Raw genomic sequence first — 25,229 nt, forward strand, 5'->3', positions numbered from 1 at the left:
TACATGTATTCCCCATCCTGATCCCCCCTCCCACCTCCCTCTCCACCCGATTCCTCTGGGTCTTCCCAGTGCACCAGGCCCGAGCACTTGTCTCATGCATCCCACATGGGCTGGTGATCTGTTTCACCCTTGATAATATGCATGCTGTTCTTTTGAAATATCCCACCCTAGCCTTCTCCCACAGAGTCCAAAAGTCTGTTCTGTACATCTGTGTCTCTTTTTCTGTTTTGCATATAGGGTTATCATTACCACCTTTCTAAATTCCATATATATATGTTAGTATGCTGTAATGTTCTATATCTTTCTGGCTTACTTCATTCTGTATAATGGGCTCCAGTTTCATCCATCTCATCAGAACTGATTCAAATGAATTCTTTTTAACGGCTGAGTAATATTCCATGGTGTATATGTACCACAGCTTCCTTATCCATTTGTCTGCTGATGGGCATCTAGGTTGCTTCCATGTCCTGGCTATTATAAACAGTGCTGTGATGAACATTGGGGTGCATGTGTCTCTTTCAGATCTGGTTTCCTCGATGTGCATGCCCAGAAGTGGTATTGCTAGGTCATATGGCAGTTCTATTTCCAGTTTTTTAAGAAATTTCCAGACTGTCCTCCATAGTGGCTGTACTAGTTTGCATTCCCACCAACAGTGTAAGAGGGTTCCCTTTTCTCCACACCTTCTCTAGCATTTATTGCTTGTAGACTTTTGGATAGCAGCCATCCTGACTGGCATGTGATGGTACCTCATTGTGGTTTTGATTTGCATTTCTCTGATAATGAGTGATGTTGAGCATCTTTTCATGTGTTTGTTAGTCATTTGTATGTCTTCTTTGGAGAAATGTCTGTTTAGTTCTTTGGCCCGTTTTTTGATTGGGTCATTTATTTTTCTGGAATTGAGCTTCAGGAGTTGCTTGTATATATTTTTTTAATGGCTAAGTAACACAAACACACATCTTTCTCCTCCTGCCTTCAATCTTTCCCAGCATCAGGGTCTTTTCCAATGAGTCAGTTCTTTGCATCAGGTAGCCAAAGTATTGGAGTTTCAGCTTCAGCATCAGTCCTTCCAATGAATATTCAGGACTGATCTCCTTTAGGATGGACTGATTGGATCTCCTTGCTGTCCAAGGGACTGTCGAGAGTCTTCTCCAACACCACAGTTCAAAAGCATCAATTCTTCGGCGCTCAGTATTATGTTAGATAATGTTCTAATTTCTTCTCTTACATGTAGCTGTCCAATTTTTCTACAACCACTTATTGGAGAGACTGTCTTTTCCCTGTGATATATTCTTGCTTCCTTCGTTGGCCAGCTCCGTTGGTCCCAAGTAGCTCCTGTGTGCCAGGCCCAGCCTCTGCTATGCTAGCTTTAATTCTAGCTCACACACACATACCCAGGCCCTTGGCCTAGCCGTGTGCATGGCCAGCTCCCACAGACACAGCCTACAGTTCAGTTCCTGAGGCTGCAGGTCACGGGCCGACTCCTATAGTTACAGGTCCAGGCTTGTTCTAACTCGAAGCCAGCCCTCATATCCTCAGGTTCCAGGTCAACTCTCATAATGCCAGGTTCCTGGAACATCCAAGTACTGGACCAAATGCTAAACATGCAGATGCGGGGCCCACCCAGTAGTCCATATACCTGGACTACTTATGCCCCCTGTACTCAGGATCCTTGTCAGTGCACGTAGATACAGGTCCAAGGGCCATTACTACAGGCTCAAGTGCCAGGCCTGTATCCGTAAAACTGGTTTCAAGACTTACCCAGTGGATAAAACCAGTCCAAGTAGTCAAGAGATGCCTCCTTCCTTGAATATACAGACACTATGATTCATAAGGATCATGATAATCAAGGAAATAAGACACCACCAAAGAAAACCAGTATCTGTGAACTGTCTGACAAAGAGTTCAGGCTTATCTTATTAAGGAAATACACTGTACTATGAGAAAACAAAGATAGACAACTAAATGAAGTTAGAAAAACAATGCATAAACAAAACGGGAAGCTCAACAAAGAAATAGAAATTGTTTAAAAGAACAAATAGACATCCTTGAGTCAAAGAACATAAGGACAATAAAAAAATTCAGTAAAGAGATCCAAGAACAGACTCAACTAAGCAGAAGAATTTGTGAACTAGAAGACAGGTCATTTGAAATCATCTAGTCAACAAAACAAAATGAATGAAAGAGAGTGAAGACAACTTACATGAATTATGAGATGCTATTAAAAGAACCAGTTAAAAAAAAAAAAGAACCAGTTTATACATCACAGAATCCCAGAAATGGAAGAGAACAGCAAAAAGTTTATCAAAAGAAACTATAGTTGAGAACTTCCCAAAGCTGGGGAGAGATTTGGACATTGAATTTCATGAAGATAATGAGTCACTCCAGGTATTCAACCCAAAATGATCTTCTCCAAGACATATAATAAAGCTGTCTAAAATTGAAAAGTGATGTTCATGAAATCCATATCTGACCACCTGCTCTGTTCAAAACTGTCTTGTAGCTTTCTAACTAGATTCTCTCCAAATTAAAACTCCAAATTCATGCATATACATACAACACTCATACAGTCTTATCCCTTATTAATTTTCTCATGTCACCCTTTACTTCTTTCTGCTTCATTTGCTCTGCTCCAGCCTTCTTGCCATGTTCATGGTAGTCATGTTCCTCCTTCCAAGCCTTTGCTTAGCTTGTTCCCTCTCTTGAAATAGTCCTTTGCTTAGAATCCCCACAACTGTTACTCTCATTCTCTCCAGGCATTTGCTCAAAATGTCATCCTGCTGCTGTGGCCTCCACTGACTTTCACTTTTTCTCTTTTCCTTTCAGTTTTATTGACATATAACTGACATGCAGTAATTGAGTTGAAGGTGTACAGCCTTATGACTTTACTTACATATATATCAAAATGGTTATGACAGCACACTTAGCTCACATCCCTGACTCTTGCCTTTAAAATTACTGCGCACTCTTGCCTCTTGCTCTGTTCTGTTTTCGGTGGCACTTTGGGCACTTTTCATACTTTATGTACGGATAGCCTTAAACCCTAGTCAGCATTCAATTTAAAGCCAGGCTAAACTCCTAAAATGCAACAACTTTCTCATCCATACATTTCTTATTACCTTAAATAGTCTAGGAGTAAATGCCAACTATGAGTGGAGGACTTGATAAGAGTTGGCGTCTTCTACTTCAGTCCTGGGTCATGAGTCATACTGGCTTTCTCTAGCAACTTGATCCTATTTGCTCACTCACTCATCCTGGTCTCCCTCAGTCCTGACCACCATATACATGGATGCTTCTCAACCTATGGAGGAGCATATTTTGTCAGAGTAGAATCCAGGCACAGAGAGTAATCCTGGAACTAATACAGAAAGATACTCCCATTCGAGACAGGTATTCTGGGTGAGTTCTCCCAGTATTCTGGGAGTTCTGTGATCAAGGTCGCCCTCAAAGCATGGAGACTGTAGTGTAAAGGAGAATGGGGCACCCTCTGATAAGAAGGCACTTGATATGGTGATACTATGATGATACCTTTTGACTCTACGAGCTCAGGATAACTAAGGACTACTTGGATATGCAAGTCTGTGACAGCAAACACATACAAATATGTCTTGGGCCACCACTGAATGCTACGACTTCTTAACCAACTGCAAAGTAGGTAACCAACTCCCTGCCTCAACAAGCTAGAATGTAAGAAAGCAAGAACTGCCCACCACAGAGTTCACTGGCAAAAGATCATCGTAGCATCCAGTATGGTTTGCAGCTGACCAAGATATGGCTAGGAGATATTCTCATGTAAAATATTCCAAAGTCACTTGGAATCAGCCCCATGGAAAACAGTTTCCTGCTGGGGTATGTTTTCAGGGAAAATAGTTTCATTCTCATGTTCAAATACAACAGCTCTTCCCTAGTAGCACTTACCTATCAGGGATTCCTTCTTTCCTCTAGGTTCTCTCCTTGGTTTTGCTCCTGCAACTGGCTTTTAAGTCAAATCCCCAGCTTTCCTTTCTCAGAAATGTAAGGAATTCAGACCGATGGGAGGGATGAAAGGCTGCAGTCACCAAGCTCTTGAGAATCAGAAGGAAAAGATGACAAAAACAGGGAAATGGGAGATATAATATGTTAGCATATTACACATCGCATTGGGTTGGCCAACATGTTCATTCAGGTTTTCCTTAAGATATTATGAAAAACCTAAATGAACTTTTTGACCAACCCAATAGTTGGGTTGGACCTGCTAGTAGGACATGTTTTTTTGCATGAAGTTTTCCCACAGTAAATAATAGTTACTGTCTGTATAGGCTCTGAGGCCATTATTATCATTTTTAACTTTGTAATTTTCATAGGATGTTTTTCCAAATGAAAGTATCTCAGTTCTGTCTGACTTGTGTGCACATAGTGTAACTGTTCCTGCCATCTCTCAGAAGTCTCTGGCAAGGCCATGCTGTTTTAACACCAACTTCAAAGTATTCTTATAAGTTATCTTCTGAGCCCCCCAGTGCCTGTGTTGCCTCCAACCTCAACTTGGCACCATCAAGGACCTGTAAGATAAAGTTGTGAAGCAAAAAAGTGTAATCAAAAACATTATAAGTCTTTTCTTGGTAATCACCTTTTGTTCTAGAGTAGCTATTTTTAGTGTAAAAAATTTTTTTTGCCTTTATTCTGATGACCTACATGTTTAACCAATTGATTATACTTTGCATGAAAATCAAAGTGTTCTCTTTCCAGTTTACTTTTGCTGTCAGTGCAATGCAAAATCTATTTCCCTGAATTAGGTTGCATTTCATTCATCTTTTATACATGAAATTGTAATGGTTCAAGGTTAATGATCTTTAAAGAAAATGTGTTGCTTACATTGTAACTACCTTATTTCAAAAGTATTCCAGAAAATAATGATTATTTCTAGCAGTATGAAAATGTGACATGTTTAAATCTTGGTAAAGTTGACTGAACTTTGCTTAGATTCGGTCGACAAAATAATTATTGAGTACCTTTCTAAATAAAGTGTTTGATATTTCAGAATTGAATTAATAAATTACAGATTAGCTTCTTTTAATGCAAGTGAATATAGTTTCTTTTAGAGAGACAGATGGGCTTCCCTGGTAGCTCAGCTGGTAGAGAATCCACCTGCAATGCAGGAGACCCTGGTTCTCTTCCTGGGTCAGGAAGATCTGCTGGAGAAGGGATGGGCTGTCCACTCCAGTATTCCTGGGCTTCCTTTGTGGCTCAGCTGGTAAAGAATCCACCTGCAATGCAGGAGACCTTGGTTTTATCCTTGGTTTGGGAAGATCCCCTGGAAAAGGGAATGGCCACCAACTCCAGTATTCTGGACTGGAGAGTTCCATGGACTGTACAGTTGATTTGGTTGCAAAGAGTTGGACATGACTCAGCAACTTTCACTTTCAGAGAGCCGGATAGATATAAAGTACTAAAGAAGTTCAGAGGAGGGAGAGTGTTACTGGATAGAGTACTAGCCCAATTCTCTTTATCATCTTTCATACCTAGCTCTACTGCATCTAGATCATGTCATTAGTTAATTCTTTCTTCATTTATTCAGACATATATTCGGACCTACAGTGTACAGGCAGTGTACTAGATATTGAGGATGTAAAATGAACATGGCACCATTGTCCCTTTACAGTGTTCAGTCTAATGGACCAGATAGTCATGGAAATAAATCATTATGACGCAATGTTGTGTTATGCCAAAAGTGTGTGCAAAACTCTGAGAGACAAAGGAGAGGATAATAGCTCCACCTTCTGCCAAGGGTCATGGCATAGTATGCTGGTGAAATCTTAAGAAAGAAATTGGCATTTGCACTGAGCCTGGACAATTTGAAGGTCAAATAACATGCAGTTGGTCGGGTGGATAGAGGAAGAAAAAATTCAACAAAAGGAATTACAAGAGCAAAGTCACTGTTATAAGCTATGTATTTGCATTTCAAAAACCAGACCTGTTGTCTTCAAATATACTTTAAAAATAATTTAAATGTCTCATTTATTTTTTAACAGAGCCCTTGAACTAACTCTAAACTCTGAAAATGATTTACCTGGCCACAGACAACCAAGAAAACAGTCAAACTGTTAAAAGAAAAAGTTAAACGGAGTCTGACTGACACATGTCTATTTAAAAATAACCATAGTATATTTAAAGGATAAAACAGCCTGCATTTTATTGATATTGATTTGTATAGCTATTGATGTTTATTTTAAGCTTTACTTTAACAGTTCTAAGATATAAGAAAGTAGAGGATAAGTGAAATCTCCTGAATAAAAAGTATGATAGTAAGTAAATTCTTGTTCTCCCCACAGATTTAGCAGCATTTACGCCCCACCAATTTCTGCTCAGTGCTTGCACACATGTGGGATGTACAAACAGTTCCCTGGTCATACTGTCCACCGCACAGCTGCCACCAGAACACGTGGATCCCCCAGTTCTGACTGTCCTGGATTCTAGAACTGTATACGTTCAGTAAGTGGAAACATCGTCCCTGTCACACACTGGTTCATGCAAGAATCCCAGTGAGTTCAATCAAGGGAAGGGTTTGTGACATAAAATTAATTTTATTGTGATTAAATGCACAGAAGTGATTAGTTCAGTGGTTCTGGGAATCTTTGATTATCACTTGCCAACTTAATTTCCATTTTGTCTTTATGCAATCAAGCTGAGCCACACATGTACATAGATTCTGTGCAAACTTCAAAAAAGAAAAAATGACCACTTACATGACTGCCCTGGGCTTTTTTTTTTTTTTTAATGTGAGGCATTATTTGCAATAATTTGGAATTAGCCCAATTTTTTTTTTTTTTTATTATAAAATAGGACTCTCTTGCTCCCCTGAAGTTGAAGTCAGAGAGATTCTTTCATATACTGGCATGTTCAGATTATTTTTGATAATACTGATTATTATCCATTTCTTAATATGTGAGGTACAAGGTATATTGCAGTACTTAACTGAAACTTAAAAGACCTCTGTTCCCACTAGTTAATATTTGTTTACATTAATCATTCTTCATCTTGGTTTTCTCACCCATTAAAGAGTTTGAATTGAAGATACTATGATGTTCATTCAAGCTGACAAGCACTGGGATTTCATATCCTATTGTTCCAAGTGTAAACTCCCCTGTTGGCTTTCAGCATGTCCCAAGCTGAGCCCACTTTATTTACCTTAAAAAATTTCCCTCTACTCTAAGTTTTTCTCAGTTTACCAATTTCTGTCTGTTCCGCAAACTGTCCTTCTCATTCCCCCTGACACTTTGTAGCCCGCATCTGGAATACCGTCTACTTTCCCTTCTGCCTACCAATTCCAATCCATCAAGTATATGATCTTATGTATCCAGGTAGTGTGTCGCCTCTTTCCAGAAGTCTTAAGTGACTACTTACTTCAGCCTTTCCAGTCTTAACTTTTCTTCAGTAGCTGCATACTGAAACTCTGTGTTAGATTGCTGCATCTTTCAAGACAACTGTGACATGAAAATTATACAATTATCTCTCCCTCTCATTTCTCAGAAGTTCACAGGCATTCTACTTCTCCCAATTGTTGTTCCATGGCCCATGTTGTTCCATGTTGAGTTCAAAATCAGGCACTCACTCCTACATTTTTGTATTACTAGCTAATTAAAGTGATAAATAACTAGAAAGCAGGCTGTATGTCTTATTTCTATACCATTCAGAATAGACATTTCATAACTACTTGGTATTTTTTAAGTGAATTACTTTTGAGCTCTCAGCATGTTTCTTTACGATGGCATAAATCCAAGCTCATATTTGTCTTTTAAAAATCCTGCACATTTCAGATTTGACTTGAATGTCTGATGATTTTAATGCTATATTTTTTCATTCCCAGGTGGAAACAACCAAGAAATGTAAATGGAATTCTGGAGCGCTATATATTATATATTTCAAATCACACACGTGATTTTACGGTTTGGGATGTCATCTATAACAACACAGAACTTTTTCAGGATCACACTCTGCAGTGCCTTTTACCTGGTAATAAATATCTCATCAAACTGGCAGTAAGTTCGTTTTATTTTTATCACTTTGTCTGTCCTCATCACTCTCCTTGCTGCTTCCCTTTTGTCTCCTCTTCTCTCCATCTCTCACTTAAAAAAAAAAAAATTCTCTTGTATTGCTATTTATACTGAAAACTCGCTTCACATACAAAGTGAAAATATTGCTGATCTAATACCTACATATTTATTTTTGGTTATGCAAAATGATAGAATAACCATCTGAAACAGGAGATTTTTTTCAAATCTAATTTGGGATTATCAGAAATTATTTCTTTTTTTATTATTTGTAGAATGTCATAATTGTTGAGGGCTTTTCAGAAAATGCTTGGATTACTAGGGCTATTTTCCCGATGGGGCTTGTATTCATTCAAAAAGCAATGCATGGTATGAAAATGTAGTTCTCTTATTTTTAAATGAAGATTTAAATGACCCTCAAATATTCTTGATTGTTATTATATTCTGGGTTACATTACATTTCTATCTCAAAATAACAGTCACCTAATAAAACCCTAGAATCAACATAGTTTAGACAGGCAATAGCATTTTTTAATGCAAAATAGCACTTTTACACAAAGATCTTTTAAAAGACCTTGATATTACTGTGGAATTTATACTCAGTAGTTTCCTTTGTTTTTTTGATGAAATATAATCTTTTTTAAGTTTAATAGCATATCTGAAAATAACTGAATATAAACATGAGATTGTCCCTATTTGTTTTAAACACACTCTTCATTTTATAGCAATACCTATATAAGGATATTTGCTTTGATAAATGCCATAGAAAATATTCTGCTCTTGATTATGAATAAATTTACATTTATGTAGACACTGTGTATGCATTCATTTTACTTAACATGCTCTTGAATGCTCTAAATATTATACCACGAGAAAATAAACTACATTCAACTGTTGCTAACTGTCTGACCTGACACCACACAACAAGGGCAATCAGACAATGTTATAAATTCTTTTCAGAACTGTCTCCATGTGCCTAGGTGTTCAGCACACAGATAGGTTTCTGAATCAGCAATTTAATTTCTTAGCTTTTTCACCCAAGATATAAGAAGTGTATTAACTTGATTTTCAAAAGCTAATACAGAAATCCACATCATTTCAAAACAGTGGTGATATCAAAATAAGAAAAGCCCCTGTTGCTTAGAAAAAACCAAAATTAAACAGAAAATGTGTTACTCTTGGCTATTATTAGAAGGAGGCAAAGGGTATGAAACCAAGTTCTACTTTCAAGACAATTTTTAGGATATTTTGCACAGTAAGTGAAGACCCACCTGAATCTCCTTTTTTTTATAAGTCTGTAATACCTTGAAAAATAAATACAAGTAGATAGGGAGTCCACTTTCTTGAGTTTTAATTCAGATTTGCCACTAACTGACCTGAAAAATTCACTTAATTGCACTGTCTTATGTTCTTCAAGCCTAAAATTAGGACTTTGACTTAAGTGATTTTTAATGTATCTTTGAGCCCTAAAATTCTATGATGCTAAAAAGTCGACCCCAAATAATATTCTGTGAAGTCAAAGGAGACCTGTCAGCCACTGAATAATGTTGATGCAAGATGTCATAAAGATGCAAGAGTCTTTGCCCTAAGTCTTGTTAGGAAAGTAAATTTGCTCATATTATTTTTGATTTCACTGTATTTTTAGGGCAGAATATACACTGACATATTTTCAGAAAGTATTCAACTAAAAGGTTTTTTACTTTAACTCTGTTAACAGGTAAATTAAATGAACCAGAACATTTTAGGTTCATCTTGGTTAATTGAGGAACTCGTGTATATTTCACATTTTCAACAGGATAACTGGCTTTCAAGGTCATTAGATTAATAGATGGAGATCAGGTTCTCAGCCAAGTGGAGCTGCGTTTGTAGATAGTCTTAGCATATTGACTGAGGACTAGGAAACAAAACTTTCAGATACAAAACATTTAGGCAGGCATTAGAGAAAAGTGCATGTGAGTTCCATACGATTTACTCCAGACTGGAGCAGGTATGTTACTTCATGTGGTTTCATGTAGTTTTCCCTGTTGTTGTTCAGTCGCTAAGCTGTGTCTGACCCTTTGCGACCCCATGGACTGCAGCACGCCAGGCTTCCCTGTCCTCCACTATCTCCCAGAGTTTGCTCAAGCTTGTGTCCACTGAGTTGGTGATCCTATCCAACCATTTCAACCTCTGTCACCCACTTCTTCTCCTTCCCTCATCCCTTTCCCAGGGTCTTTTCCAAAGAGTTTAGCATCAGGTGGTCAAAGTATTGGAGCTTCAGCTTCAGTGTTAGTCCTTCCAGGGAATATTCAGAATTGAATTCCTTTAGGATTGAAAGTGAAAGTCGCTCAGTCATGTCTGATTGGTGTCTAACTCTTTGTGACCCCGTGGACTATACAGTCCCTGGAATTCTCCAGGCCAGAATATTAGAGTGGGTAGACTTTCCCTTCTCCAGGGGATCTTCCCAACCCAGGGATCAAACCCAGGTCTTCCACATTGTTGGGGGATTCTTTACCAGCTGATCCACAAGGAAAGCAGTAGAATACTGGAGTGGGTAGCCTATTCCTTCTCCAGTGGATCTTCCCGACCCATGAATAGAACCAGCGTCTCCTGCATCGTAGGCAGATTCTTTACTAACTGGGCTATCATGGAAGCCCTTCCTTTAGGATTGACTGGTTTTACCTCCTTGCTGTGCAAGGAACTCTCGAGAGTCTTTTCTAGCACCACATTTAGAAAACATCAATTCTTTGGCACTTAGCCTTCTTTATGGTCCAACTCTCAGATCTGTATATGACTTTTCCAAAGGTTTGGGAAAACCATAGCTTTGACTATTTGGTCATTTGTCAGAAAAGTTAGGTCTTTGCAATTTAATATGTTCTATAGGTTTGTCATAGCTTTCCTTCCAAGAAGCAAGCATCTTTTAATTTCATGGCTACAGTCACCACCCTCAGTGATTTGGAGCCCATGGAAATAAAAACTGTCACTGTTTCCACTTTTTCACTTTGATTTGCCATGAAGTGATGGGACCAGATGCCATGATCTTAGGCTTTTTAATGTTATATTATAAAGTCCAAAGGTGTAGAGACTGCATATTTCAAAGTTCTGTCTGCAGAATTAAGCATAGTATCTGGAAACAAAGCCCATGAATGATTCTTGAATGAATGAATGAACACTAAGAATATTTATTTCACAGAGAATCTGAGACCTGATATGAATCAAGTAAGTTGCTGTAAAATGTCAGAGTTAGGGACTGTATGTTTCCAAATATGTGCTGTTTGTCCTAGAAGAAATAGCATCATATATTGCTGCATTTAGGAAATGGTATTGTAAAGTGTCATAATTCCTAGTAAAGATAGTAAGCCAGCAATTAAATAAGGAGGCTAGTAAGACAGGCAGGTATCAAGGTATATATGGTTTGATAATAATCATATTACTGCTAGACATTTGCCTCTTGATGAAGTTTGTGTTCAATATATTTCCTGGACAGATTCTCAGAAATGATGAGCTTTAAATTTTCAAAAGATCATTTCTAGATAATATGGCCTTTTTCTTTTTCTTCATATGTTAAAATATGCTACATTCTTAACATCACCAGACCCTACTTATCTGAAAACAAACTGTTGTAAAAGAAAATTCTACTTTTGGATGTTCTTAATATTTATAATTTCAAAAATAATTGATACACTTTTATTAGTTATGCATTTTATTGTACTAAAATTGAATCTCCTATTGGGACTGGATATTCTTCATTGCAGTAGTATGACTTTTCAATTTAAAACAATGTGGTTGTAATTGATAAAAGTGATAGGAGATGGGTAAAACACCTTATTTTAACATCTCAGAGGCTTTCAAAGACCTTGCCAATTCATAAAGACATCTTTGATCAAGTCCACAATTTTGTTTAGCTGTTCCAAGCCAAAATTTTAATCAGCATTCAGTTGCATTGAATGTTGTGCTGGTAGGCCAAATAAGATACTGATTGGTTCATTTTCATTTAGATAATATCAGTTAGATTAGACCAACCAAAAACAACTTTAAGAATATTTATTTCTCTATGAAGGAACTAAGATACCCTACTCACCTGGCCCTCTAAATGCATGCAAAAGGGATGTAGGGAAATAAAAGAACAAAATAAAATATTTTGCAGGTAATTCTGTTGTTTTAGCAGCCTTTGAAAATGTGAGTTCATTTACAAGAAAAATTCTCTCCAAATTCCTTGAATCCTTAAGCTTTTTTTATCAAGTTGCTAGTTTATGGGTCTTTGATGACACAGCCCAACAAACAGTCCTTCCAAACCAGAGGACATCCTCATTTATTCCAGAATTTTCCATCCCATAAAGTTCTCAAAACAAAGTAAATTTTAATTCGCATTCTGTTTTAAATATATCTATAAATAAAAAAATAAATAAATATATCTATATATATATATACAATGAAATGGAACATAGAACATACAGTGTTTCTTTGGGAGAGTTGGTGGGGGAAATTCTCAGGCCATGAATAAGAAAAATAATAGTGACAAATAGACTATCAGAACTAAATCCCAGTGTGTGTTGAGTTTCAGAATAACATGCTGCAACATTTTTCCCCTCCTAAGGAAAAAAAATAAAATCTAGGATCCAAGTGGATGGATTTATCTCTTTCTATGAACTGAAAGGGATGTTCCTTTGATGATTTTCCTTCAATAACTCAGCTGTCTCACAATGCCTGTTTTTCTACTATGTTTTCTGGTTGACTTTTAGCACACTGGAAATATTTTGTCTTAATTTTTATGTGTTAATGTTCAGGTAGTTTCTTCTTGGGCAAACAGTGACACGTCCTAGAGTTTTGAATCACAAGCTCAATTGACTTCTCTTTATTTGCAAAGATTCTGTTCTCAGGAGGAGTATGGTTTACCGCTTAACATAGATATGCACATCCCACAGCTGAGCATTAGAGGAAACCCAGAGGTTAATTAGGTCTCCAGTCTTAATGCAGTTTCATGCCCAGGCCACACTTTAGCTCTTCTGAAACTTGCTTATACTAAGAAATTATACTCAAGACATGGGTTCCTGTTGTCTTCTTACAATAAGAAGTGAAATTGATCTCCACGTCTACTGACCATTTACTGTCACTAACACATTTAGCAAAGAATTTGCAACTATTTGCAGCACTTTATAAGTAGTATATTTCAATATAAGAAAATACCTTCAAAAGTCAGTCAGCTTTTTCCTGTCTTTAGGAAAAAATGCCAACTGCTTTAAGTATCAAAAGTTTATCCCTTCAATATCTAACTGAAAAGCAAGATCCAAGCCCAATGTTTCATTTTTTAATATTAGTCATAGCTACCTTCAATGAAAATGAATAACTGCCTGCTTTATACCTTGTCCTGGGATTTTGTTTCATTTTCTTACTGCTCTTGATGAAATTTAGTGCTTTTTGAAAGATTTTATGTTTGTTTGTGTAAATTACAGTTGTGACCTTAAAGGTACTGGAAAAAATTTTAGTTTTCAACTAGCTGTTATGTAAAGACATAATTGCCAACATATACTAGCAGATAGAGGCTGGAAACACTCTGTGTTCTGGAGAAAGGCTTATCCAATAAGTTATGTAGGGATGATATTTCCCTAATAGACTGAATCATTGATTTGGAATTATTGGCAGTTTACAATGAAAATGCACACAGAAGTTTCTGAATATCTTAACATCCATGATTCCATTTCTGGCATTACTATACCTCCTTCATTAAGGGAACTGAGGGCTCTGTGATCAGTTTTAGTTTGTTGCCACGTGATGAAGCTCAATTCCTCTGACACATCAGTTAATGACTTCACCCTTTAAGCCACTAAATGGTCATTCAACAACTGCTTCGTTGCAGATTTATGAGAAATATTGTTTTATTTGATTTCACATTTTGTTGCACTTTAAACGTACTGTTCACACTATTGGGGCTTCCCAAGCAGCAACTAGTGGTAAAGAATCTGCCTACCAATGCAGGAAATATAAGAGACGTGGGTTAAGTCCCTGGGCCAGGAAGATCCCCTGGAGGAGAAAATGGCAACCCATTCCACTATTCTTGACAGTGGAATGTCATGGACAGAGGAGCCTGGTGGACCGCAGCACATGGGGTTGCGAAGAGTTGAACACAACCGAGCATCTGAGCACTTCACATATTTTCTGTGTATCTTTTTTTTTTTTTTTTGGAAATCATGTGTTTTATCTTGAAGTAGCATTTATTCTCCAGTATTTTTCTCATGGGTCTATATTCGTTTGAGTCATTCTAGGAAGCTTTCTGTGAGGATAATTTCATTGTGACTATTCACATGGTCAATATATACCCCATCTCTAGATTCTAAGTTGGAATATTATTCATACATTCTTACACCCTTGGTTATTATTTAGTTTTTGGAGGTGGCTATCTCATCTGGTCCCATCACCCCATGGGAAATAGATGGGGAGACCGTGGAAACAGTGTCAGACTTTATTTTGGGGGTGGGCTCCAAAATCACTGCAGATGGTGATTGCAGCCATGAAATTAAAAGACGCTTACTCCTTGGAAGGAAAGTTATGACCAACCTAGATAGCATATTAAAAAGCAGAGACATTCTTTGCCAACAAATTCCGTCTGGTCAAGGCTATGGTTTTTCCAGTGGTCATGTATGGATGTGAGAGTTGGACTGTGAAGAAAGCTGAGCACTGAAGAACTGATGCTTTTGAACTGTGGTGTTGGAGAAGACTCTTGAGGGTCCCTTGGATTGCAAGGAGATCCAACCAGTCCATCCTAAAGGAGATCAGTCCTGGGTGTTCATTGGAAGGACTGATGCTGAGGCTGAAACTCCAGTACTTTGGCCACCTCATGTGAAGAGTTGACTCATTGGAAAAGACTCTGATACTGGGAGGGATTGGGGGCAGGAGGAGAAGGGGACGACAGAGGATGAGATGGCTGGATGGCATCACCAACTTGATGGGCATGAGTTTGAGTAAACTCTGGGAGTTGGTGACGGACAGGGAGGCCTAGCGTGCTGCGATTCATGGGGTCGCAAAGAGTCGGACACGACTGAGCAACTGAACTGAACTGAACTGATCTCATGTCCTAAAAAGCAAACTAATTAAATGTTAGACCTCAGCATTGAAGCAACTTTATTTGGGGGTAGGGGGCAGAGAGAGCATTATTTCAAAGGGTCTGAAACTCTGATAATGAACTCTGTGTCTTCAGTGCCCGTCTAGACTTCGGGCCCCCGAGTGATATGTGCGTTTTTGCCTCTGTCCAGGCCTGCACGGGGGGTGGGTGCACGGTGAGTAAGGCCAGCCAGGCCCTGACTGAGGAGAGGACCCCCGAAGGCGTGCCGGCTCCCAGAGTGAACCCAGACTCCTCTCACTCCTTTAACGTCTCCTGGGCTGAGCCTGAGCATCCGAATGGTAAGTGAACTCCTTTAGCCTCAAGTTAAAAAGATGATTAGCAAAGGTAAATTAATATTCTAAATGGCAGCTTATATGTGGTGCTTAATTTTTAATGATCATTTTAGCACATAAAATACCTGAGATAGTATCATTGTCTGTAGTTGGAAGATTGTGGTTTTTAGGCTCACATGCAGTTTCAGTGGCTCAAAAGTGCTCCCTTTTGATAATTCTTATGTACTGCATCTTATGGTTTCTTATGTTCTGGGAGCGGTGAAGAGAACAAACCAGGATTCCCAAAGAACGCCCTCGTGAGAGGGACATTATATTTTCAATGACTTTCTGTTTTTCACAGTCATTACTTCTTTCTTGGAGAAGTAGGGAGGTAGAAAGTTCATGTACATATTGTATTTCAAAATGCTCTTACTTTAATAAGTTTATCTTAAAAGAGACCACTTGGAACTCTATATTTTTAATATGTTATTTATAAATATTTCAGCATGAGGTTTTTGAACAATGCATACATTAGGTATACATACATTTATTCTTGTTTGACTTGAAATGGGTTGTATATATTTCTAACTCATATATATCTGCCTTTGCATAGTTTAGAGAATTAGATAAGCCAGTTAAAGTTTGCTAAAATAAAATCTTATAAAGAATTTGTAGTAACTTGGGATAGAAATTGCTTTATTAACTTATTGGAAATATCTTTAATTTACACCCAGCATAGTGTCATTTTTCCAAACTGGTCAAGCTTATATAACATCAGATTTTGCTCCTCTTTAAGACACATATCAGTAAGACTTTTAATATCATAGAAACTGTTTTAAGTCACTCATTACTGAAAATTGAAATGGCTTCTTTTAGCATAGCCAGAAAGAAAGAAAAAGAATTACAATTGTATTAGTTTGTCTTATGTTTACTATGATATTAATTATTCCAGTCATCTCATTTTAATTAAACTTTTGGCAAATGCACGAGATATATTTGAGGTAATGGAGAGAGCTCTAATAATTAGAGTGAGTGATTATCTCTACTCTTGAAGTCATCCCTGTACTATTACAAATTTCCTAACAACAAAAAATAAGTATCTGTTTGATACTTAAACGGTTAATCTTATCATTCTTTGTGCTCCATAAGGAATTCCAATCCATAGGTGGCAATGAAAATGTTAATGCTTTACCCCAACTAGATTGCTCTTAAATGTATTATATGATTTGTATAGTATTAATAGACACTTCCCTTCATCCTAATCTGTGGTTGCAACTATCACTGAATCTAGAATGCTAGGTTGACTAGAGAATACTTTCTACATTTCAAAGAATTTTTGTGTATTATGTTTTATATATTTACAAGCAACTTTAAAATATATTCATTATATTTTAAATATAATAAGAACAATAAGAACATAAGAACAATAAGAATTTGTGAGATTTAGAAGATTGATGCTAACATGTTTGCTCATTCTAAAGTCTTTTGTTTAATCATATCAGAGTTTTCAGAGCTTTTATTGTGGGGTAGTGGTTAGACATTTTTTAGTAATAGTTTTCATTAAAAAAATTTCTTCTCTTCACTATTTATCTCTTCACTCTCCTCAAATTTTCCAGTGTTTTATTCCAATTGTCCATTGTCTAGAGAAAGATAATCTGATGGTTAAAGAACATCTTGTCACTTCATCAGTTTTCAAAGATCCTACACGGCCCCCTACACACCCAAAGAATAAAGTCCAGATTCTTTAGTCAGGCATTCAGATCACCCCCAACTTGCGACTCAACCTGCACTGGTATAGCCTTGTAGCATGCTGTCCATTTTAGCTGCCTGGGATACTTACAGCTTGGTGTAGGGTCGAAAATCTTTGGTATGGTGTCAAATAGGCCTAGTCAGATGTTATCTCTGATTAGAAGTAACTGGTTAACTTTAGAAAATTTACTAAATTCATGAAGTCCAGTTTCCTTGGATTATAAAATTGGAGTTAACAATCCCAACCATCTCTCCATCTTTATCTGGAGAAATCTAACTCACTCCTTAGGGCTAAATATAGGCCTCCTATTTTATGAAATCATTCCACGCTTTCTTGAGTGTAAATCAAGCTTCCCATCTTCTCTTGACCATATAACCTCTTCCCTTGCCTTCATCATGACACATACCTCATTCATCCTTGGATCAAATTTATCTGAGTACATGTCCAACACACTTACCAGAGGATGAGTGTGCTGTGTGCTCACTCAGTTGTGTCTGACTCTTTCCAACCCCTATGGACTGTAGCCTGCCAGGCTCGTCTGTCCATGGGATAAGAATACTGGAGGGGGTTGCCATTTTCTACTCCAGGGGATCCTCATGACCCAGGGATCAAACCCACATCTCTTGTTTCCTGCATTGCAGGTAGATTCTTTACTGCTGAACCATCAGGGAAGCCCTAACAGATGATGATAAGGATCACAAATCATTTATTATTTTTTTCCTTCATGAAGCCTAGCATAATGGAGTACTTTCTGTTGGGACCTAATAATACTTATTTCATTTAGCTGCTGCTTGTGAAAATTTCATTTAGTCAGTGGCATATATACTGTAGAGTCTTGACTCTCTGATGATGCCAACAGAGAGGTTAGAAGTAGTTACAGCTCAGTTCCTGAACTGTATTTGTTTGAAATGTATGTGTTCCCAAAATATATTTTTTTAGCCGTGCAGAGTCTGGGACTAGGGTTGGTCTTTACAGAATTTGGATTTTGCATTTGAATTAAGAATTTTTAGTTTTTTTCTTCTCAAGCATGCCTAGTGCAAACATAATGGAACTAGGTCCGTATTAAAATATAGCTGCATTGTGGCTGCTTTCTCATTTCTGAATATGCTGCAGAAGAGTAATACAATTGGAAAATAAAATAGGTTTCAAACTTATGTTACTAAAGATACATTTTCAAATGATTTTCTCAAACCTATCTGATTACTAGAACCTTCTAGGGGACACTGACTGGAGAAGTGGATTCTAGTGCTCCAACCAAAGATGTGAATAATCATAAATACCCCCACTGACTTCTTATCTTCAAAATGCTGGTTTAGTGCTGGGGACTTCCGTGGTGGTCCAGTGGTTAAGACGCCATGATTCCACTGCAGGAAACATGGATTCGATTCCTAGTTAGGGAACTAAGGTCCTACATGCCTATGGCACAGTCAAAATAAAAGTTGAGGTACATCCAGATTTACATACACATTTAGACTGTCATATTGTGTAACAGGTACTGATTGTCTGATTTTGCACATGCTAGGCTCCAAAATCTTGACTTTTTGGTCAGTCATATACCTAAACAGATATTTTATTAGGACTTTATAAACATGAGAAACAAATGTTGAGAAACAGTAAACTGACTTTCTGTAATAAGAAATATTTCTAAATGCATACCTATATGTGACTATATATATATATATATATATATATATATATGCCTGAGAAAGACTGAGGGCAGGAGGAGAAGGGGGCAACAGAGGATGAGGTGGTTGGATGGTATCACCAACTCAGTGGACATGAACTGAGTTGGAGAGATAGTGAAAGACAGGGAAACCTGGCATGCTGCAGTCTACAGGGGCACAAAGAGTTGGACATGACTGAGCAACTGAGTAACAATAATGACAAAATATGAAAAGTTTAAAGGTGTCATATAAATATCCAGTTTTTACCCATCAAGCAATTGGTAACCTTTAGCCAGCATGGCTTAGGAAACAGGCTCTCTGCTTTATAACTGATTCTGATTTAAACAATCAGCCCCTACTCATTAAAGCCTGGGGAAAATCCTTTCCCGGGGCTTAGGAGAATGGCTTCTTGCTTTATTTGGTTCCATTCTCTTCTCTGCAGCCGGGTCCTGCTCCACAGCTTGTGCTGGGAAGTTTGCTCTTTGCTTCAGGACATACTCCATATTCTGAGAGAACTCTTCTTGTTCCGGCATCCTCTGTTCAGTGCTATCCCAGCTGCTCTTGTGTCAGAATAGTGCCTGGCACATAATCAGTGCTCCATTAAAAATATGTTGATTATCACTGTCAAAAAAAACAAAAAAACAAAAAAAAAACCCAGAAAATAGCAAGTGCTGACAAGGACAAAGAGAAATTAGAAACCTATTTCATTATTAGTGGGAAGGCAGATTGATGCAGCTGTTATGTGAACCAGTATGGAAAAATCTTCAAAATATTAAGAATAGAATTACTATATAATACAGCAATTCCACTTCTGAGTATTTAGCCAAAAGAATTGAAAACAGGATCTTGAAGAGATATTTGTGCACCCATGTTCATTGCACAGAGTTATTCACAATAGTCAAGAGATGGAGGGAACCCAATGTTCATGGACAAATGAATGGATAAATGAAATCTTGCATATGTTTGCAATGGAATATTATTCCACCTTTAAAAAAAGAAGGACATTATCACATGTTACAACATGGATGAAGCTTGAGAACATTATGTTGAGTAAAGCCAGTCACATAAAGAGAGATATGACATGATTCCGTATATATGCAGTATCTAAAGTAGTCAGATACATAGAGAGACTGTGGATACCAGGGGTTGGGAGTTGGCAGGGAGGTGAATGGAGAGTTGCTGTTCAGTGAATGTAAGGGTTCAGTTTTATAAGATGAGAAAGTTCTAGAGATCTTGCTCAACAAGGTGTCTGCAATTAATATTAATACTACTATATTACTGTCCATTTAAATGCTTAAGATGGTAAATTTCATGTTATGTTTTTTCAACAAAAACTTTTTAAAATGTAGTGAGGATATAATAGAATGCAATAAAGTTTAAATAAACCAGAAAAAAAAATCAAGATTAAGGGCTGTGTTAGTTTAAACCAATCAACAAACTTTTAATAGTCACATAAAGAAATTGCACAAAATTGTTAAACAAGCATAAGGTCATACTATTAGCCTTGTTGTGAAACTTCCTTTTCTCACGTAGTATGGTAAAAGCATCTTTCCATAACAGTTAAGTGTAGCTCAACTTCATTCTTTTGAAAGGCAGAGTAGAATCCGACTGAATGAAGCCACAGCTTATATGACCCATCTTTTATTGATAGACATTTAAGTTTCCATGATTTTGCTATCGTAAAGAATGCTGCTTACTATTCATTGCCTTAGACTGCCAAGTCCGTTCTTTAAGTACTGGGTCATTATCACTTGATTCACACCTAAGGCTCTACTTCCTTCAAATGTGTCCTGCTTCATTCTGGTGACTTGTTTCACACACCTGCAAAAAATGGTGGTGTGACACTCTAGCTCCTTTCCCTTACCCATAGCCCTTTGTGTCCACATTCCATCTGCCAGAGGTGTTCTTTGTAGGCTGCGACTACAGGCAGGATTTTAAAGCCTCTGAAAAAAGCTACTTTTTGGTCCGAGGTTGATAGGAACCATTTATTCTGTAGGATCTTGATTTTCCCTTTGTCATACCATTAGCCTGCAATGAAATGTAGCTCAAAGGGTTACTTTCTAAAAAATCTATGACCTATATTATGTAGATTACAATTGCATGATTAGAATTATGCTTTTGAGAACTTCCAAATTCTCATGAGCTTTATCTCCTTCAGAAGCTTCAGTCACAGAGTCTGAAATTATGTTTATTACTCCCATTTGAGATCTACTTTGCTAAAATCAGCATGGATATCCAACTCTACCAAACTTATTGCTCATTGTCTAGCATAATGTTGTTGTAGTTTAGTGTCTGTCACGTTCAATTGTTTTGTGACCCCGTGGACTGTAGCCTGCCAGGCTCCTCTGTCCATGAGATTTTCCAAGCAAGAATACTTGAGTGGGGTGCCATTTCCTTCTCTAGGGCATCTTCCCAACCCAGGGATCAAACCTGCATTTCTTGCATTGGCAGTTGGATTCTTTACCACTGAGCCACCAGAGAAGCCCATGTCTAGCTTATTTGGTAACATTTTAAACTGATTAGAATATACATATTTTTAAAATATTAGAAGTATAAAACTAAAAGTATAAAAATTAAATTATTATCCTTTATTAATACTTAGAATTTCTTGTGACTCTCTACTGTCTTTACCTATGTAAATTTACATAAAATAGTTACCCTGTTAGACTGTGACCCACATGAGGGCATGGATTCTGTTCACCTTGTTTGCTATTCTAGTCTCCAGGTTTGGCAGGATGCCAATCATAGAGGAGATGGATATTAAATGGCTATTGGATGGATTCATGTTTACTGATCCCAGGGAAAATATTAAAAATTGTGTTGATGTGAGAAGAACCAGCGTACATATACACTACACATAAATACGCACTGACAGCACATCTTATAACTACGTAATATAGGTGGGGTGGTTTCAAAAGGAGTGGAAAGGCATCTCCATCATGGCCTGCTGAAGACTCAAAATATATATTAGAGACCCAGGCATTTGGCATATGAATTCTTCAGCCTGGTGATTCTTAGATGTGCTGAAAAGAGACAGACAGCACACCATGGTGGGTCTCCTTTACATGCCAGTGTGAGAGGCTGTATTATCATATTGTCGCTGCCATCATGATCTGCTAAAGACAGAATGGGCATGAGATCTGAGCACCCATCAGACAAGGATCCCTGGGTCTCCTTGAGAAAGGGAACAATGCTTGAGGAGCCTATGGAAACATTTTCCTAGTTCAGCCTTTTATACTGATCCAGCTTTGTGAGAATTTATACACAGATATATATCAAGGAAGTGGCAATAATTTCAATAAGTATAAAAAATTTTTAAAAGTTGATTATTTTTGCAGGCTTATTTATGCATAATACCAAGAAGACAGTAGATTATTGAAAGAATATTTAGTTCAGATTTTTGAGCATATATTAATATATATCACTTATAGGAATGTGTGGTAAGCATACCAATTAACTGTATATGCTGTCCTTCACATTAGGAAAGGATATAGAGAAATAAAATTTTAAATGTGTATACATGAAGGTATATGCGTAAATGCCAATTAAGTGCTCTGCCCAGGCAGAGAAAGAAGTATTTGATTTTCTACTAATACTAATAATAGTAATAGCTACTTTCACTTTTATAACTAGCCCATGAAATAGGTACAACATTCAGATGTAGAAATTCAAATTTATAAATATTAAGCAACTTAATTACTCTAGGGAAAACAGCTGGTTGATTAGGAATGTATATAAAACAAAGTGTGAATGACTCAAAAATGCATGATTTTATTCATCAAAACTTTCTGCTTCTACTTTTTGTGTAGAAATGTTCATAACATAGGATTCCATGTAGCCATGTGAAAATATATACAGGATTTTTCTAAGATACTCTTCCTGGTTGAATATCTCATTCTCAGAGCCAACGTTCTACATTTCTAAGATCTCTGTCCTGACTTTTGTCTGGTTTTAAGGGTTAACTGTTTTTAATGTTTTATTTTGAACTGACTTTAAATAGCCTGAATATGAATCTATTTTCTTTCCTGCAAATGCTGATATTTCATAGAAGAAACGGACTGTAGAATTTGGTGGCTCACTTAGGAAAATGGCTTGACAGTTTTGAGCAAACCTTGTGTAACTTTTATGAAACACCTCCCATCAGTTTGTCAGGCAGAATTTCCCAAGCATAGTCTTTTTCAGATTCCATTGATTCCATTTTTAGGAGAGCATACCGGTAATAAGGCATTCTTCCACATTGCGAAAGCTGTTCTCTCTTTTCCTTTTTAATTGAAGGATCAAGTATTCACACAGGGAAATATCTGCCACATTCAATCATCATCCGGACCTTGGGGGGAAACCTCAGTTGATATTCACATTGCCACTCTGCGCTGGAAAAACAAACAAATATGTTTGGAGCATCTATATTCACTATGCATGTTGTTTTTATGGCACACTAAAGCATTGTTGTTTAATTCTTACAGTAAACAGAATTCTTCAGTGTACACAGATACCTTGTATTAAATTTACATCATATTGTACTTGTATTGAATTTCCTTGGTTATATATGACAACCTATTGGGCACCTTAGGAAATACAATTTGACATAACCTGATGAAGAGGCACAAAGATATATATCCCAGTGGATGTGCTTTATGGACAATTATGATTCAGCTTCCCTGTGAAAATTAAACACCTTAAAAATTCTACCATTATGGAAAGAGAAAGGTGATAAACTTCAAACTGCTTGTGATAGTGAGCCAGTGGGAATTAAGTATCCATTTTGTGGATTATTCATAGAAGAACTGAATTTGTAGAACTGCATTAAATAACCTGATATACCATACCTCACAACATAATATTTTTATTTTATCATAGCTATCTTACTGATTATTAGCACAAGAGAATAAGAGAAAAGCACAAAAATACAATACAATGCAACACAATAATTTCCCTTAATGTTTTTATGTTGCCCATTTTTCTTTTTCTTTAGATACTTCCTATTCTTTCCTCCACTCAGACCTGCATCCTACTAGACTGACCTTTACTCACAGCATCAGTGGACTTCCTCTTTCTCTCTCTTCCTTTTGGTTGTCCCTGGGCATCAACAGGAAGAGATGAAAGGGTCAGAGGAGAACAGAGTCTCAGAACTTTCTACCAGGCTCTGGGCTCCAGGGTGGCCTTCGTCCACCAAAGGCTACAGCTCTTAGCCAGTGGCCCTTTCCTGTCACTCTAGTTCTTTCTCCGGCTTCCTGAGTCTGTTCTCTTTTACCCTGCAAATGTAAGGATATTTATTGGCCCCTAGGAGTCCTGACAGTTACTACCTGGGGATGCATTATTATCACTTGCTGCTTTCCTTTAACTCTACCTACATCTTTGTAAATAGTACCTTCACTAAACTATACTCAATTGTCCATTTTAGTTGTCATCAGATTTCTGCTGAGATCCTGACTAGTGCCTAAATCTCATTTAATCCCCTCTTTACACACAGAATTTGGCAGTGGGGTGGGGGAACTGGGTGTGGGATAAATGTAAAAGCTTTCCCTTATCCTGAGGCTGACAAAAGTAAATAAGTAATCAAACAAATTCTATCTTGTTGCGCTTTGTTTTGGCACAGTAGTCATTTTTTAAAGTAAATAAGGACAGCCGTGCTTGAAAGTTCTAGATGCAGGTTGTTTATCTAAAACTCCTGTGATATTTCATTTTTAAATAGCAATCCACTTGTATCTTATTGAAAGCTTTCAATCTATTATTATGAAATCTTTATTATAACTAGTCAAATACTGGTTAATGAAATTTTTCTTCTTGATGAAGTTGCTTCAAGTGCAAGTTCAGTTTAAAGATCAGTGTCTCAAATAAGCCTTATCTCCTAGCATAGCTGGACTAGGTTAGTATCTGCCTTCCCTCCCTCATCACCCCCCCCCCCATGTTTTCTTCTGGTTCTTTTGTTAATCAGCTTTACATACACATAATGCTTTTAGTCTGTCTTCTCATTTAGATTGAAAGTTTTCTGAAGGCAGGGGCCAGGACTGTTTCGATCACTTCTGTATTCCAAGCATGCCTGACACAAAGTACCTCCTCCATAAATATTTGCCAGCGAATCAGATTACTGCAGTGACTCTGTGGTAAAGAATCTCCCTCCAAGCAGGAGACATGGGTTTGATCCCTGGGTCAGGAAGATCCCCTGAAGAAGGAAATGGCAATCTCCTCCAGTATTCTTGCCTGGGAAGTCCTATGGACAGAGGATCCTGGTGGGCTACAGTCCGTGGGGTTGCAAAGAGTTGGACATGAATTAGCAAATAAACAACAACAGATTACTACACTAGTGGATTACCGAAAATCAAAGCCCAATAGATTTTTTTCCCAAAAATTATTTTATAGCTTTTAGTAAGTAGCTGTTTGTTTCACACTGCACTCCTGGGCTTGACTAGGGTAGAGGAGGAATATTACATAAAGAGTTAG

General features: G+C 37.4%; 1 protein-coding gene across 1 annotated transcript in view; it reads left to right on the forward strand.

The window, feature by feature from the left end:
* USH2A (usherin) overlaps positions 1-25,229 on the forward strand; it is a 903,825-nt gene that overhangs the window by 455,696 nt on the left and 422,900 nt on the right. Inside the window, exons 32-34 of the mRNA XM_070474523.1 lie at positions 6,306-6,465; positions 7,841-8,012; positions 15,254-15,401. Coding sequence (XP_070330624.1) covers positions 6,306-6,465; positions 7,841-8,012; positions 15,254-15,401 — 480 coding nt within the window. The remainder of the gene's footprint in view (positions 1-6,305; positions 6,466-7,840; positions 8,013-15,253; positions 15,402-25,229) is intronic.

This window comes from Odocoileus virginianus, chromosome 11, assembly GCF_023699985.2.
Source record: "Odocoileus virginianus isolate 20LAN1187 ecotype Illinois chromosome 11, Ovbor_1.2, whole genome shotgun sequence".
NCBI lineage: Eukaryota > Metazoa > Chordata > Mammalia > Artiodactyla > Cervidae > Odocoileus > Odocoileus virginianus.